Source organism: Cenococcum geophilum (assembly GCF_001692895.1).
Source record: "Cenococcum geophilum 1.58 unplaced genomic scaffold K441scaffold_13, whole genome shotgun sequence".
Lineage (NCBI taxonomy): Eukaryota > Fungi > Ascomycota > Dothideomycetes > Gloniales > Gloniaceae > Cenococcum > Cenococcum geophilum.
This window is the reverse complement of record NW_027137571.1, coordinates 440,701-459,423: the sequence shown is the minus strand read 5'-3', so window position 1 is coordinate 459,423 and position 18,723 is coordinate 440,701. Positions and strand designations below refer to the sequence as shown.

The following is an 18,723-nucleotide window of genomic DNA, read 5'->3' as shown; positions in this document are numbered from 1 at the left end:
TACTAGATTAAGGGGCTTATATAAAGCGAAATACAGGCCAGAAAATATCAGGGCCCCAACATCCCGCGTATAGATAGTTGCAGCTAGGAGATGTTAAATGTTAATATACTTATTACTACCTACTTTATATAGGTGGAACGATTTACTAATATAATAGTATGGGATAGCTAGGTAAATGTCGGCTAATAGACAGAAAAGATATATAAATCTCTATTACAATAATTAGTCCCTACTATAGCACCCTTACTAAAATAGAATAAAGGCGCTATATTATTTATCTAGGCGTTTATGGACTTCACTATACTATCTTAATATATATTATACGACGAATTAACTATCCAGTACCTAGTAGTAGCTATTTATAGAATAGATAAGATAAAGGATATATTCCTTCCGTTTTAACTAAGTAAGGTAGGACTACTATACTTTAATATTCCTAAGCTATATGCTATTACCCACTATTTAGAGAGTATTTAGCAACTAGGAGTAATTAGAGATATAAATATAAAGTATTTAAAGTAAGTATATAAGCTATAGAAGGTATTCTACTATAGGACTAATAAATGGAACAACTATAAAAAGCAGATGCTATAATATAATACTATATATCTTAACACTATGCTTTAGAATAAACTTAAGCTATAGGTATTAACTAATATAATTAATATAGTAGACCTAATAAGCGCAATATAGATAATATAACTAGGTCCTATAGTTAATATATGCGCATATTGCTCGTATATATAGAACTTTAACGACTATATAACTTAGACACTTTAAAACTAAAGAATTAATATATCTATCTGGCGTATGGTTAAGGAGGTATAGCGCTAGATAGAGATTACCGACCTTATATCTAAACTAGCCCCCTTTATAAGGGAATGCCGTAAGTAGATTAACGGAATTTAGTAAATAGACTAGGACGTTAACCAACTAGAGGCTAATAACGATTGGGTATTAAAGATGCCCTTAAGCATTTATTATAGCGTTATATACTACATTTACTTTAGGAAGGATGCTACTAATACTAATAAGCTTAATAAGGTGTTTGCTTAATATACCCCATTATAGGCTAATACTAAAGCCCCCCGCTATAATGCTATAATAGTATAAGAATATAAGTAGGTAAACAATAGCCTCTATAGCAATAAAGTAGGGAGGCTTTATCTGCTATTTATAATCTAGAATACTAGGCGATTAGATAATAAGAGTAAATACCTAAAATACACCAGTGCGTTAGTAGAGACCCTTTAAGTTTATAATAGTAGTAAGATTAATATAAGAACCGGAATGCTTAGAGTATAGAGTATAAAGCTATTTAACAGTAGGATAAAATATATGCTGGATACCTTCTAGATATATAATATTAACTATATTACAAGGCCTATCTCACTTATACTAACAAACATTAACGTTATAAACTATTTCTTTATAAATAACTATAGCGATTAGGATATATATAATACTATATATAATAAAGACTTTAAGCGAATAAATAGGGTATAGGTTAATGCATATATAAGGAAATAGGCTTATACTAGGCGGTAAATAAATATAACTTAGCTAAAATAGCGGTAAGTTATAACTAGCGGCGCCAGATTATAATAAAGGGGTAAATTACCGCGACTATAATAAACTAAAACATAATACTACTACGCATCGCCCTCTACGCGCTAGCTACCCTTTATATCCTATATACCGTACTATCTACCTTAAGAGTAGGCAAATATCGCGAGGAATTAGGCTTCTATGCGGTATAGAAAAAATATTATATAAAGTAGGACCCTATGCTATAGTAAGGTAATCTAATTACCCCGTTATAAAGCCTAATAAACAGTTAGGCCGCCCTCTTAACTTATTATTATAAGTTTATTAAAGCTCCTTTTTATATACTCGGTAAGAAATATCTAATTTATATTATAAAAGTTAACCAGGTTATTATTTAAAGTATATTAAGTATAAGACTCTAAACCGTCTAGCGTCTTCTAGGGAAGTAAGGTGCGTATAAAAGTTAAATAGTTCTACTAAACTAATATACTTATCCTCTACCTATTCTATAGAAAAGTAAACAAAGACGCCGTAAGTTAAGTAGTAGCTTTTAAGATAATCTAGATCTTAAAGGGGATAATATTAGGCTCTATACCGTAACTATCTCTATTAAAAGGTAAGGCAATTATTAATGTGCTATAGTACAACCTATTATTATTAATTTTAATAACGTCATCCTAACGGATAATCCTATTCTTATTAGACGAAAGCCTATAAACCCTAAGCGACCCTAAGACATCTAAAACCCACACCTAAAAGAAACGCATGCGTTACTTAAACAAATAACTACTATAAGATGACTTTAAACAATGTATAAAGCAGCTACTTAGCCTAGTTAATATAAAGATATACGGTATCGCTTAGACACGTCTTATTACATAAGTAATAACAGGCTCTATGCCTAAAGAGCTCTATCTCTCTCCCTAGCTAGAAATAAATATAAGCGGTCTAAATATACTAATAAAGTAGACGTGGAAAGAGGTAATTACTATTATAAACCGTTACGGAAACCCAATAAATAGAGTATTAAGTATACTACTGGGGCCGGCGGCACGCAAGGTTCACGGTCCTTAGATTTAGTAGTACTATACTAACTAATTTTCCAGCTATACAACTAGCTTAGCGTATTTTAGTGTTATATAATAAATATAATACGCAATACCGTTACTAGGAGCTATTACTACCTTAAACTAGATACTAAGGCTATAGTAGAGGAAGTAGCAGAACTACTTAAGGATAACTACTTTACGCTTAGTAGCCTAGTTAGTACTTTACCTTTTACTATACCTAACTAACTAAGGCTAGGATAAAGAGATAAGATTTAGGGCGCCGATTATTACACGTTATATTAAGCGCGTATTCTTTAATTCTAGGCTAAGGTTACTCGCCCTTAATAAAAATAGTACTAACCTCTTCTCGCCTATTACAGCTAATATAATATAGCTTATATACGTAGCGATTTAATATACTCTTAAGGACTATAGAAGCGGAATATAAGTTATTTATAAGTTTAAAGCTAACGCTATAATTATAGGTAAATCTATAGAAAGCCTCTTACTATACTTACTAAAGCGTATTATAGATAGTTGGGAGTAACTATAGAATACCTAAAAAAGCTACTAACTTAAGCGTAATAAAAGGCTATATAGGCTACTTCTATAATAAGTTAATAAGATATAAAATATAACCAGAGATAAGATACTATAGACTTAATAGGCAATTAGTAATCCGTTTAAGAATACTATAAAAGATCTAAAGGAACTAGATCCTAAGTATAATAATAGGTTTACTTAATAACCATATACTATAAGTATAAATATATAATATTACATTAATCGCATCACAACGTTATATTGCAATACTCGCTATATACTATAGCGCTTTACTACTATTTCCTATATTATAATATCACGCTATTTTAATTGTTATATATAGGCTAATAAAGATAATATAATAGGACAACAGTAGCCTAGTATATTTATTATAAAGAATAAACCCTAAAACTATATATAAGGTCTCCTTCTCGCAGTATACTAATAAAACAATTTTAATACTATATAACTATAATATTAATGCTATCTAAGTGCGCCTTAAATAAATTTAAGGTGATAATAAATAGGAAATAGGAATTGATTACTATATCTTATAGTGTACTTTCGCTAGTAAGTCTAAGGTTATAGATATTATAGATAGTACTATACTAGAGGATATAAAGGCCCGCCTATAGAGTGGAGATAGACTAGTAATACTAGAATTTGCTAATAAAGAGGATAAAAGTAAAGAAGGTAGTAGAATAAATGGGGAAAATAATAATAATAAAGAGGATAAGAGTAAAGAAGGCAGTGGAATAAATAGGGAAAATAATAGCGAGAATAAAGATAATTAGGGGTTTAATAGTGCGGTGCTACTATTATGGCGGGACTTATATAAATATTAAACTTAAAATAGTAGGTTAACTAAAGGGCGTTATTAGGCGTATTAAGGTTATATTATACTACTATTAGGTTAAAATATATTCTTTATATAATATATACTAGGTATATAGAATAAATAAAGAATACTAACTGCGTAAAATAAGTAAAGGGTACTAACTATATAGAATAAGTAAAGGGTACTAACTACGTAAATTAAGTAAAGTATACTAATTACGCGGAATAGGTAAATACTACTAACCGCGTAGACTAAGTAAATACTATTAAGTACGCGGGAAAAGCAACGCTTATCTATTACTTAAAGTAAGTAAGATATATAAAATGCGTAAGGGGGGTATTATATATTAATTGCGCATTAAGTATAGAGAGAGCTTAATAGAATAAAGGCACTACTTACCTAGGTAGCTGTAAATGCGCAATTAGCTATACCGCGTTATTAGATACGGCAGTATACTTGCACCGCGTTATTAGATGCGGCAGTATACTATACCGCGTTATTAGATACGGCAGAATACTACACCACGTTATTAGATGCGGCAGTATGCTTATACCGCGTTGCTAAATACGGCAGTATGCTGCACTGCGTTATTAGATACGGCAGTATACTGCATTGCGTTATTAGATGCAGCAGTATGCTACATCGCGTTATTAGATGCGGCAGTATGCCGCACCTAAGTTAATACTATACGCTACACGTTGCAGTGCGCGGATTGCGCATTTGGCCGCCAAATGCCGCCAAATGCTGTGAAAATGCTGGTAAATTTTTTCCTAACGTATATCTGCACCCTAGTTACTACTTATTTTATATAGAGCTTTCTATTCCCGTGTTTTATATTCCTATTAGCCCTTCTAAATTTAAGTCTATTATTATCTCTAGTTCTTTCCCTAATCTTACTAGTCGGCTATATACCCTTTATAGGTCGGCTGTAAATATTATATTTTCCGCATTAAGTCTAATTCTTAATTGCCCTAGTTTTAAGCTTACTATAGCTATCTATAGAGGTCTTCCTATAGGGCGTCCTCTTTCTTATATCCCCTGTGACCCTTATATTCCCTATAACCCTTATATCTCTAATTAGTCTAGTAATATTATATAGCGTCGCTTTTAGCCCGTTAAGGCTTAGGATAGCTAGCCTAGCCCCCTAGTATTAAAGGTAGGAAACGCTAAAAAGACACCTACGTCCCTTTAGCTTATTGCCTATTGTTTCTATTTATATAACCTAGCGTATAGTTATTCCCGTAGCTATTAAGCCCTTACCTTCCGTCTCCTATATTTAATATAGTCTTCTTTCTCCTACGCCTTATATATGCTTCTATGGCAGTTTATATATTTTATTTAGTCTTAATTTAAGCAGTGTCTTATATTGTAGGGGCTTACGCAGTGGCCGTAGCATACCTATACAGCGTATATAGATTAGGTGTGTCCCTATTATATATAGCAGTAGCATTATTCTAGGCGTAGTCTGTGGTTATATAGCCTTGTATTATATATAAGACCGTTTATAATTATTCCTTTTTAGATAAGGAGTTTTTGTATTTCTAATGTGTGTGTATTAACAATAAGGGAACTATACATTTATTTAGCGTCTCCCTAGCAAGTCTCTAGTAACCCTTATATCCTTATATTGTTCTTATTATATACTTAGTTTACATTTTCCTATTAAAGCTATTAAATTTAAGTAATCTTAAGGCCTAGTATAAGGCGTTCCGTTTATTTTACTATTTCCTATATAGTTACTATATTGTCCGCCTAGCGTCCCTTTTCTACCCTAAGGCCTATAGGAACTACTAGGACTTTAACTAGGTAATCTTTATAAAGCACTTTTATGTTAATACGTTCTCCTAGCCTATCCCCTACCCTTATAGCTTATTCCTTTACCTATTAATCCTTTAGGGTAACTCTAATATCTCCGCTTCTAAGGTGTTGGACTATAATAGCGTTATAAACCTCTTTATAAATCTCCATAAGGACTTCTGTTTTTAATTATCCCCTAAACCCCTTTACTTTTTCTATATTTAGTTATATTATAATTATATATCTAGTTATTGTCTTAAGGGGGGTAGGTTTCCTATATTATAAAAGCGCGGCTATAGCTGCCTAGGTGCGGTTCGCCGGTAAGGGGGGTTTTTATTTATTTTTAATTTTACTTAGCCGTTAGAGGATTTAATTAAGGGTTTACTAGAGGGGCGCCTAGGGTTCACTAGGCTGGCGTAGCTATTCTACTAGCTATGTAAGTTCGTTATAGCTAACGGTTACTCCCCTATAATTTTATATACTAGACGCGTCTAATAGGCTTTATATTTTATTAGATGCCTTCCTAATAAAGGTATATCCGTTTTGTGGTGTAGTATTCGCCCGTCTTTATTATAAAGGGCTATTACTAGGCGTGGTTCTAACGGTCGCGCGCGGGTACGCACTACCGTCGCTTGACGTGTGCCTCCCCTGTAATGTATATATCTTAGGGGGTTTCTCTAGGTGTTTCTCAGGGTTCTTTTGGTTGGTTTTGGTCTTTTTAGGCCGGGTGCAGCAAGAGCCCCTCCTTTTTAAGAATAAAATATAGCAGTAGACCTAAAGACTATTACTAGAACTTAAAGAATAAAAAAGAATAATAAGATTTATAGAATACGTATAGACTAGAACCCTTATAGAATCCTATTAAAAGTTACCCTAATAACTATACTACTATACTAAGAAATATAGTAGCCGGTAAAGTAGCTATAGGACCCTTAAATACCTCTAATAATAAAATAACAATTAACCTAAACTCCTAGGTAGAGCTTATAGCAGCTAATACTAAAATTAAATAACTTTAAGAGCTGCTTAAAGATAGAGAACCCCCTATACTTAGTAAAGAGTTATTAAATACCTAGAGACTTGCTATAGTCCTTAAGGCCCTAGCCTAATATATAGTATTAGCATTATCGCGGTCCGTAAAGGTTATAAACCCCTTATTACTTACTAACGGAACTAACCCTATATTTAATAATTAGAAGCTTTAATTATAGGATAAGCTTAAAGTTAATACGGATTACTTCCCCACTACTTAAGCTAAAATGGCCTATATCTTTGGCCGTACTAGTAGGGATATATAGATACACCTACGTCTATAATATGTATAGGACTTAGTAAATCCCTTCCTCTTTAGAGAAGAGATAATTATCTACCTATTTTTTATCTATAAGGACCCCTTTAAAGTATAAAACGCTTAACTTAATTATAAAAGCCTAAATATAAAAACAATAGAGACCTTCTTAGCCTTTTAGACCCGCTTTCTGTACCTAGCTAGCTAAGCTTAAATTTTCTAGGAGGATTTAATGCTAGACCTATTTAATAAGCTTACCCTAAACCTACAGCGAGCTATACTACTAGTTTTTACTACTATATAGACGCTAAAGGAACTTATAGACTAGTGCTTAGCTATTAACTAAGGCCTCCGCTAAATTAAGATATGTGCTAAACGGTATAAAGCTAAAAACCCTTTAAATTAGATTATAAGCAATATAAGAACGGCCTATAATACCCTAGCACAATTAGTAACCCCTATAGCACTACCTATATAGCCTACCGCTAATTTAGTAGCTAGCTATACGGCTAGTCCTGCTATAGGTTTAGTAAATGCTTAGCCTATATATAGTAACCCCTATATATAGGCCCTTAAGTATTATATACTTCGGTTTTAATTTTAGGGATATAGGTCTAGTCCTATCTAGCTTATAAAGTGGGATATTATTAAGGCCTTCCTAGGCAATATAGAGTAACTTTAGTGTTTAAGTATAACGCGTTAACGCGTTATTGTAGATAAAGGTCTTCTTCTAGGGTGGGATATTATTAAGGCCTTCCCAGGCAATATAGGGAGAGCTTAGTATAATGTAACGGCTCGTATAAATGCCTCTAAACTAAAGCTTATAGATTGCTATCTAATAAAGATACTAAGCTAAGGAGAAGGAAAGGGGGTCGTAAGGGCTGGCGTCAATAAATAGGTAGCGCGAGCCGCTAAGGCGCTAGTAGTAGACGAGCTAATAGTAGGCGAGCTAATAGTAAGAAATAGTACTAGATAGTATATAATAATATAACAGGTAGTATATAATAATATAACAGGTAGTATATAATAATATAACAGGTAGTAGAATATAGCAGAACCTAGTAGGTAACGCGCTCTAGCACTGTTATAATAAGTACGTGCTTTCTAAATAAATTAAAGCGGCGATATAACTAGTAAGCAGCAATATATAGATTATTATTAAATTTTTTTAAAGTAATCTAGTAGCGCTAATCCTTATTAGTAGCCTTATATTTATTAAATAGAGGTATATAAGAGTGTAGGTTATACTAATATAGATTAATAGCACTAAGTATAAAGAATAGAGACCTGTTTTTAATATTCTTAGCGTAAGCTATAAGCTTATTTCTCTTCTACCTCTAGTAAAATCTAGTACCCTTAAGGTTCCGTATATACCGTATAATCTTATTTAATAACTAGCTACCCTATTACTATTTATAAAATTACTAAGCTTATTTAAAAATAGACTTTTTTTATTTAATTGGCCGTAAAGAAAGCGGGTAGCGTTAAAGGCTTACTCTTTTATAATCCGATTAAATATATAGTAGTAAAATAAGAGGTAGCGGCTAAACCAACTGTCCTAATACTTAAGTATATACTTAGCGTATATAGCTAGGGTAACTATATAGCTTTGTGGCATATTAAAATTAGCTTTACTATAAGGAAATAGAGTAAAAAAGGTGCCGCGTAGGATAAAACTAGCTAATTGCTTAGAGAGAGGTATCTATTATATAGTAGAAACCTCTAGGCCTACTTATAGGTCTTATTAGTATTAAACCTTGCAACCTAAAAGCTCTAATTTATTAAGGTTAAGTACTAGATTGGGAACTAAAGTATCTAGTATATTATTATTAAATTCGCCATCTAGTATATTACTGCTAAGTTTAGTAAGTAAAGGATTAATAATAGGAGGACGTTGTATAGGAGTAGTAGGGTAAGCCGTTAAGCTACTAGAATTAGACTTTAACTTATTAATATAAGGTAGCTAATCTAATATAGAGCTATTTTTGGGTAAGCTAGTAAGCTAAGTGCTATATATTTTAATATCGCGATAATTAGGATAATTAACCGTTAGAAAGTAAAGCTACTATACTATAATAGAGCGCCTTATAGTATACCACTTAGTAAATAGCTAACTTAGGTATTTGCTACCCTCTACTACTATAGGTGTAACCGACTACCAGACCTTACATATTACCCTATTTCACTTACATTAGTACTACCCTCGTATATCTCGGATACGTTTAATATAACTTATAGGCTTTGGAGTTAGGGGTTTACTTTTATATATTTATATTACTTGATTTCCATAGATTTACAATTAAGTTGCTTGTTTAATTCCCATATACTGCAAAAGCTTATAATAGGCCTTACGACCAGTATATTAAGTTTAGTAGGTAGCCATAATAACTACTTTTAAGTCTTTAGTATATTTTAGCTAAAGCAGTAAATATAGCTAGTATAGTAATATTACTAGCCGCATATACGCATAATTTATAGATAAACGTATACGCGCGCAATTAGAAGCTCCTCTACCGCGGTAAGTATAGGTAGGAAGCCAGGAATAGGCCCTAGGTTAAGCCCGCTACTTTTACTAAATAAGGGAGAAAGGGTTAAATCTTTAAGGCTATTAGCGTCCTTAATGCAGGCTTTACATATACCTATATTATTACTCTTCGTAACTAGGCCCATTTAGAACTACCGCTTCTTATAACAACTACACGTCTTTATATATTTAGCCTATAGTATACTCCTAAACTTCTTAATTCGCTCCTAATCGACAGCCGAAACGGGTAGTGGTGTAGCCGTAGTCGGAGCTTGCCGAGAGGGAACTTGCCGCGAGGGAGCTTGCCGTAAGGGAGCTTACCGCAAGGGAGCTTACCGCAAGGAAGGTGGTATCGGCAGTAGGGTAGGTATTGGCGGTAGAGTAGGCATAGGAGCTAGTTCCAGCAAGGACGCATTTAGGCCATCTAGAGTGCCTCTTTTACTGCACGGAGCTTTATCTGTGGTATATAGCGGAGGAGTAGGCGAGTAAGCTTTACCCCGCCAATTAAGAATGCGGTGCTCCCATTACATTACCCTAATTATCTTCCGCCGTTAAGCAATTTTAGGCGTATCTTAACTGTTCTGGCCGTAAGGCAGAAAGGCGTTCTCGGTATCGTTTTTAGGTAGAGTAGTTTGCTAGCGCCTTACAGGACGATTCTTGGTAGTAGAACCTAACTCTATAAGAGCTCTCCGCTTATTTAAATTATATTTAAAGGCCTAAAAAAGTAAGTAAAAGTAGAAGTAATATATAGGGAAGACGCGCCTTTAACCGATATAACTAGCACAGCTTTAAAATCTTCTTTAAAGGGCCGTTTTTAACAAAGTTAAGGCGGGGCTTATGGATATAGCACTTGCTACACTCAATTATAGTAGGATCTGCTATATTTACAATATATATAATAATAAATTCAATTTACCGTCCGACCCGGTCCCCCTAATGGGTCCACGCAGACTAATTCCTATGGTAAAAACTCAATATACACACTAAGAAAAACCTATTTTTTAGGTGAATAAAAAACCCCCGAGGGAAACGTAAGAGGTAATACTTCCAGATAGCATTCGTACTATATTAACGGGGGGAAAAACACCGTTAGGTTACTGCTTAGAGACCCCTAAGGAAGGTGTCTTAAATGCCTATCTTGCCCTATCTGCCTTTTAAACCACTTTCCCTATCTATTATTGCCTATGTGGAATTATATACCTACCCTTCCCCTACTCCGCCCTATATGCATACATATATGCTACTTACAACTTCCCTACTTACAGCATAATCCAATCTTATTATTATACCTTCTAGTATAATCCACTGCCCTCCTATATAATGCATTTATATCTAGTCCTATATAACCTTCTTTTAAAACCAAAACAACGGGATAGTAATTAGTGCTAGGTGTCTTTTCCTAGAGCCCCAACCTAGGTCCTTTATAACACAAAGGAGGACATATACCGCGTGCGGCAGGTCCAAGCTATTAGGTAATAATAAAGGCGGGTAGATAAGAGGCCTTAAAAGGCAATAGACGAGAGGCTTTCGGAAGGTGGGTAGATAAAGAGGCTCATCGCGGGCTTCAGCCTGCAAGGCGTACGTATATACTATGTAGGGTCATGCAGCATGGCGTACCATACTATGTAGAAGGAGGACGCCAATTTAGATGCCGTAATTCAAGCAGGTCAACCGTATGTAAAGACGAGTTGGTCGTGTTCCTAAGGCCTTGTTAGGGCTCACCCTCCCAAAAAAAACTTCTTTCTTCGCGATCACCCGTCGCAGCGCCAGCGGTACGCAGCCGTACGAACGTCTCTGCGTTTGCTCTGGTAGTCTATTGACACGATCCTAACGGAACATCAATAGTACTGCCAGGTTCCCGGGCTCCACCGCGTGGAGGTGCAGAGGCCGATTTCATAAAGCCCTTACAATATATATAGTAGTATTAATAGAGGTGTCAATAAAAAGGAAGGTAATACTAGGATATTTTAATTCGTCACGTGGGTTCTGCCACAACTTACCGCGCGCGTGTTTTTCTAACCAATCAGAAGCTGGCTTGGCTGGGGTTTGAAATCCAGGACCCGAATATATAGACCACTTAACGTAAAACCCCCCCAAGCGAGACATCCCCCCTAGCGAGACACCTTAATTACCTGATTCTAAGCCACGCTTATTAAAATAATATTATATTAAATCTATTTCTAAAATAGAGTATATCTTAAAAACGAACTATATATTTAAATTTTTACTTTATTAAGTAGGAAGGAAGATAAAAATATACTCTAATTAAAAAAAAAGGTTGGGAAAGCCTGGTTTATTAGTGATAAGGATCCACCTAGCGTGCTGCGATCTTCACGCTAAACTAAAGAAACTAAAAATCTTTAATAAAATTTTATTCCTTCAAATTTTTTTATATACTGTCGGTATCACCCGGGGGGGTACTGCAATTGCAATATAAGGTAACAGGTTCTTTGATTCATTCGTGTTTTTTCTTCAGAGGATCGTAAGGATCGCGGTGCCTAAATAGGGGGCTGATGAGTCACCGTAAGGATGACTAATCAGAGACATGACCACGTAACCTCTACTCGTACAGACATATACTTTTTAGGAGGCTTTTTTAGAGTATACTTGCTTTATATTAAATTTTTAAATTTCAGAAAAAGCTATCTTATTGCTACTAAAATCGAGAAAACGTGTTAAAAATTGTCTCGCTTGGGGGGGTGTCTCGCTGGGGAGGGAGGCACGTTACCCCGGGTCAATAATACGTCGCGGCTTAAAGAGACTGCCCAAGTCCCCCCTACCAACATAATATGTTCGGACGTAAAAAGAAACGCTTGAACACTTGCTCGAACACGGACTTGAACCGTGGATCTTTGCATTACTAGTACTAGTACTAGTGCAACACCTTACCAGCTTGGCCATTCGAGCAGCTCATACTGTACTCGAAATTGAACTAATATATAAATTATAATTCAGCTTTTAGGCGCTCCTAGGAAACGGACTTTTTATTAGGGTGTAAGAGGGCTTGGCGTCAGGCTGTAACGCCTGAGATCCCAGGCACTGCTCACCTAAAAGCCGGGGTAAAGCCGGCTAGGCACACGATTGCCTCGGAAACTCTTCCCTTTGTTAGATTCTCCTCCTTTCTTCTCTAAGTATTAGCCTTGCTATCAATTAATACTCTCTGCCCCGTTATACCTCCTACTCCACCTTACATAGGGCCATGCTAGTGGTCCGTGCAGGAGCGTCTAACCACTGAGATTCTGTCTCAGTCTGCAATACGCCACGGGGAAGTCATCAAGAAGATAAGATGAGTATTCCTCTAGATCAAACCGGTGTTGGGGATCCCTACCCAATTATTTCCTCAACTTACTAACCGTCTTCATTATTAGATCTTGACTCCAATCTGCCAGAACTCGCTCCTGGTTTGCGCTGGTCCCCTTGCCATTCGGAAAATGAAGTTGAAGATAACGAGCCCTCGTCACCAGTACGATACTATCAGATGGTTGCATCAAAACCCGGCTTCTACAGCATCACTGGAACATTGGATGGCCCTATAATCATCATTGGAAACAACCGTGACGTTACCGGCAATGGAAGCCCGTCTGAGTATCGGTCAAGGTTTGGCATAGGGGTCCGTTCTGATTCTTCTAGTGAAGAGGACAGCTATGAAAGCACTGACGACGGAGACGTTAGTGATGTTAGCACATGGATCCCATACCAAGAAGTTTGTTCGTCTACAAGCAGACTAACCAGAGTCAAAACTTCTCAGCCAAGCAAGGCCCGATACTCCGATCGCCTAATTAGCACCTACACGTCTTCGGAAGGGCTCGACTTCGTTCACCCCAGCCCAAACAAGGTTCTGGATTTAATGCTCGAATCTGTAAGGGAATACCATTCCTTGAGATACGGTAGCTACATTCAACAACTTCAAGTACTTGGGCGGACTGAGCAGACTTTTCTGGACCCGCTTCGACCAGCAGCACGAGACGTACTATTATCTAGCGATTACTCGAGAGAGAAGTAGTTGACCAGCTAATAAACCAAATAGTAATATTTACTAACAAGTTATAGTCTCCTCACGATTAGGGGCGATGCGCTACGAGACGATGAGCCGCAAGCTGGGATATACGCGCACATTCTCTGGCTCAAATCGGATCCTAGCGACTTTTATCTCTACGTTGGACAGAGCTCGAACATGCAACTTCGATTCGACAATCATCGAGACAGAAAATACCGGACCAACCACCCATCCTTGCATTACTACGTTTGGGACAACTTCGACGTCAACGAAGAGTTTGTGGTTCTGGCCTTGACAGACGCAGAAAACCCTCTTCTCCTCAATCTTCTTGAAATGTGGGCCAGTCTCATGTTACAAACTCTCAGCAAGAACGCGCTCGCAAAGTATCTACCTTCGGAAATGTTAGCACCCTACGCCGGAAGGCATCTCAACGTCGCCCTACCCATTCTTCAGACCTCACCGAGCAAAGCACCTGAGCTACACGATCCTTGGGACTATCATACATCCAATCCGGTCGTACGGGAGTACTATAACTCTATGAGAAGGCGGTTTTACGAACTAAAATTTTCACCAAATGCCGCCCATCGAGACTACTATGAAGGTGTTATACGATCAACAGTTATCATGAGGTATAAGGCCAGCATCATGAATCTTGCTCAGATCTTGGAAGGAATTGAGCGACGTGTTTATGTAAAACCTCGACCAAACGGTTTCTATCAAGAACTTTTCATAAACCACTTCAAGTTTGGTATCAGCCGAAAATGGGTGCATCTCGAGAAAAATGCACCTGTTCAAATGCGTGCTGAGCTTTTAACAGTGGACGAGTTTCAGCGTAACGGCAGCGCTCTAACCGTCTATTGTCCAAAGGCCACGGAGAAGGACCCAGCAGGCCGTCTCTCCATATTTGTAGAAGGAACATCAGAAACTGGGACGCCATTCGCCGGTTGGATACAAAATAGAGGCCCAAAAGGAGTCTTCCATACGAATACTTTTGTTGACTTATTGGAGGGAGGAAGTATGGCACAATCAAGCCATCTTCCACGAAGATGGGTCAGTACCACCTTTGAACGAGGGGACGGAAAGAGACAAAAAAAGCACAAGTACACGGAAGATTGTTCTTAATTACATGTAGCTATCGATCCCGGCGGTTATAGACAATGTTATGAAATCATTGCATTATCGTGATCTGTCTCGTCTATCGTTTAGTGTTAGCTGGCCTGCTTACAGTCCCGCTAGTCTACCGCTACCGAGACTCAGGTGAAAAATGAAACATCCAAGTTTGCGTATTTGAATGCCTTCACCTGTTTCTTGCTCATATACCAGTACTAACACAGCTCTCTCTGCCGCCGAATAAGCTTCAACAAGCTTGAATCATACATAATCCACCCAGTGCCCAGCGTCTACGAGGCAATTTTTATCATGCATCGCCAAGCTAATAAAATACAGGTTATTCTGAATACAGAGTAAAGGTAAAAACTAGGACTGAAATTACTATAATACAATAATCAATACACAATCCCTTTAGGACCTTATAACTTATGCACGAGCGTTAATAGGAGCAGACCTAACGTCCCTTCTGGTATTCGCCTTAGGCAAAGCAGACATACAATTAATCGCCGGGTTCTAATTCAGGCCATGTTCGCTAACTCTTTTTGGCCAGGTCTTCGCGATTTAGGCTAACGTACGGAGTATAGTAAAACCTCCTTAGTACGATATAGGGTATATAACGATATCATCTATATTACAATCTACACCCCTTAATTAAGCCTTTTTTGGTGTAATATTACGATAATCTAACTTTTGACAATATTGTTAAGCACCTACTACCAATATCGGTATAAGCAGATTTTAATTCGTTAGATTCAGCCATTGCTTACCATAAGTTTAGCCATTAAATCCATTATATAACAATTAAAATCTATTAAAATTACCCTTAGATCTTACTCTCTATACCTAATTCTATCTTATTTATTATAGTAAGATATTAAAATCCTATAAGGCAACGCTGTTACGGCTTCACCAATTATAAGCGCCAGAAAATACGTACCTACTACTAAAAATACCCCGGTCTACTATAATTGGAGGTTACTTGCTGGGTAAGCAACTTCCTCCGTTACAATATTAATTAATCCTTAATATTAGAAATACTAAGCGATAAATTCCAATAGCTTAATTAAGCTAAATTATAACGTGGGTAAAGTACGTGAGAACGAAAGAGAGCTGCCAAGCATCCTCTTCTAGAGGAGGCTCTCTTTAAGTAGTACCAGCGCCTGCAGAACTCTTATATTCCTATTACTGGCGACCTTATACGTGCTGCCGCCACTTAATTATAGTAATAAATACCTATACTGGCGATAATAATTAAGCCAAAGTGGTTGCTTGGCTAGTTAAAAGGCTTTAAATCTTATAACGGTATTTACAAGAGGAAGTAGTATAGTAAGGCTGCCTTAGCCAATATAGAGGGAGTAGAAGATCGTATAGTAGAGCTTTAAGCAATTATCGCGCCTTATTTACTAAAGGATATCTATAATATGGATAAGACAGGGCTATTTTGAAAGGCTATACTAGATACTATATTAGCTATTAAGGCTCTATTAGGAATAAAGAAGTAAAAGGCACGAATCTCTCTAGGAAATTGTTTTAATGTAGATAGCTTAGATAAGCTTCCTCTTCTTATAATTGGCTTATTACTAAAGCTACGTTGCTTTATAAGCAATTGGATTAATATAGCCTCTCTAAATATTATATAGAGGTATAATAAGAAGGCCTGGATAATAACGGTAATTATGCTTAAGTAGCTTACCTAGTTTAATAAAAGGATACACGGCAGGAAGATACTGCTCTTAATTAACGGCTTTAGCGCCTATAAAGCAGCTGTTTAAACGCTTATTAAGAATGGCTCTCTTAAGAATATACGCGTAGAGTTCCTTCCTACTAATTATACTTTATTATATTAACCTCTTAATTAAGGGATAATTGTAAACTTTAAGCTGCTCTACCGGCGATACTAGCTGCGATTTATAGTGGAGCTCTCGCTTTAAGATGAGGATCTAATTAAGTAGATGTATATTTTATAGGCAATTTAATAGTTAATTAAAGCTTAGAAGGAAGTTACACTATAAATAATTAAGAATTGCTTTATTAAATCTACGTTATTTAGCTCTTGTATAGGCCTACGGCCTCGCCCTTAAGACTATCTAGATCCTCCTATGGTTGATAAAATGTAGTAAATGGCAGAATAACTGCTTACAGCAGGAAGAATTCGCGCCGTAATAAATATTTAGAATTTTATTAAGCTACTAGGTGAGGAAGTAGAGGATTTATTAGAGGATCTTATTAAGCACATAGCAGAGCTTTACGTAGGGCCCGATTATAATACGGAAATAGATAAGGAGGTTATTAAGTAACCTTAAATTAAGCTTAATAAGGCGCTTGTAGCCTTATAAAAGCTTTGTCTTTATAAGGAGTAGCAAAGCGATTCTAATAGAGATGTAATTATGACCCTATTAAGGTATAAGCGTTAAATTTAAGGCTGACGACCTTAAAACACTAAGCAGCAATCGATTGCGATGTATTTTAGTATAGCCAATTGCTTAGTTACGACTTTACGTGCGTAGATACATAATATTATTACTTAATTTTGATTTTGGGTGCATTTTATATATAAGTATGTAATATAATAATACCCTTGGTATTATGATACGCTCGGCCGAGCAAACCGTATCGTACTAAAGAGATTTTACTGTAGCTTATGGGCTTTTGACGGTTTTGAACATCCTAATGCCTTAAAATGCTCAATTGCAGGCATTTTCTTAATAAAAGGCATCACGTAGCGTTATCTACGATATAAATAAAATGAAGCTTTAGTTTTATAATCAAGACTCTATCGCAACATTATATAGTGTTTGTATTGGAAGCTCTACTCGATTGACAGCCCATATCTACGCCAACGTCCTCATCTGACGCCTTACTGTCGCTCTACCTCTACCTGCGTATTGACCTCTTCATCCACCTTTTATGCAGCTGCTTTTAAAGCCTTTGAGTGAGCCGTTGCCGCCTCAAATGTAATAGTAGATGCCTCTGCCGTCAATTGCGCAGCGATCGCAAGCGCTTTGGCTGACGCAGCTTGATCCCTGGCTACAGTCGCTTCGGAAAAGGACGATCAAATGTCAGAAACCATGATCAAAAACAGAAATTTGCCGAATCCTTACCTGTTTGAACCCTTTTTCTGTACTCGCGCATGCTACCACCCATCCTCCCAGCTAATATATCGCCGTCGCCTATTTTTGAAGCTATTCGAAGCCTATATTATTTCCTATTTCAGTTAGCGCCATGACGCATAGGAGGAGAGCCAAAGCACCCAAGAATACCGCAAAGAATACTTCTAAAGCGCCTGAAGAGGTAGACCTTACTATTAAACCTATACCACCTTCTACTGTTATAGAACAGTCTAAAGACCCTTAAACCTTTATTCTAAATACAATCGTATACACCAATACTATAAAGATATTTAGTAATATTCTAGCCATCCTATTTGGAGCCTTTAAATACTAGGAGTTTGTTGCCCAAAATATATATTAAGCTAACGAATATTACGGTCTTTATTCTTTCCAGCTTAATTATTTAACTGCTATTATTACGTCATTAAATTAGAAGGATCCTATAATACCTAAAGAGGTAAATAATGTAGACGAATGGCGCGAAGTAGAGGAAATAATAAAGGCACAGTTAAAGTACATAAGGAGGGCATAGAGGGTTAATCTTATAGTCAAATACAAGGCCGCTACTGCACCTATTAACGCGTCTGCTAATGCTAGAGACGCTAATTTTACTGCGGCTATTAATACGGCGCTTTAAGTAAGAGGTATTCTAATTAAAGTAGCGGCTAATAAAGAGGTAGAGTCCTCTGGCGAGGATTATAAAGGTATAGTAGAGGAAGCTGCTAGTAAAAAGAGGGCGTTAACTACTACTAAAATGCAGAAAGAGGCTGCTAAACGGCGTAAACGTACAGAAGCTAAAGGCAAGCATCTATATACGCTGCTTAAACGCTATTGCTGCCTTTAACAGCACTATAAAAATAAAAAGCACGGTACTATATACTATCTTAAATTCGACTTAAAGTACTACCTAATACTATTT

The 18,723-nt window shown here is 36.4% G+C and overlaps 2 protein-coding genes and 1 non-coding gene across 3 annotated transcripts; 1 reads left to right on the top strand and 2 right to left on the bottom strand.

The window, feature by feature from the left end:
* Nucleotides 1-11,231: 11,231 nt before the first annotated feature.
* Nucleotides 11,232-11,414, bottom strand: K441DRAFT_656939 (uncharacterized protein; the record flags this gene model as incomplete). The annotated part of the gene is made up of 1 exon (XM_067648097.1): nt 11,232-11,414. A coding segment is annotated over one exon (183 nt), but the record flags the coding sequence as incomplete, so codon positions are not given.
* A 995-nt stretch (nt 11,415-12,409) lies between these two features.
* On the bottom strand, nt 12,410-12,494 carry K441DRAFT_t13. The gene has a single exon. It is a non-coding gene; the product is annotated as a tRNA-Thr (tRNA).
* Nucleotides 12,495-13,117: 623 nt separating this feature from the next.
* On the top strand, nt 13,118-14,768 carry K441DRAFT_656938 (uncharacterized protein). Its single transcript, XM_067648096.1, has 3 exons — nt 13,118-13,197; nt 13,260-13,586; nt 13,638-14,768. Exons 2-3 carry the CDS (start codon nt 13,435-13,437, stop codon nt 14,704-14,706), a joined length of 1,221 nt encoding a protein of 406 aa, XP_067505845.1. The 5' UTR covers nt 13,118-13,197; nt 13,260-13,434; the 3' UTR covers nt 14,707-14,768.
* The last annotated feature ends 3,955 nt before the right edge of the window (nt 14,769-18,723 follow it).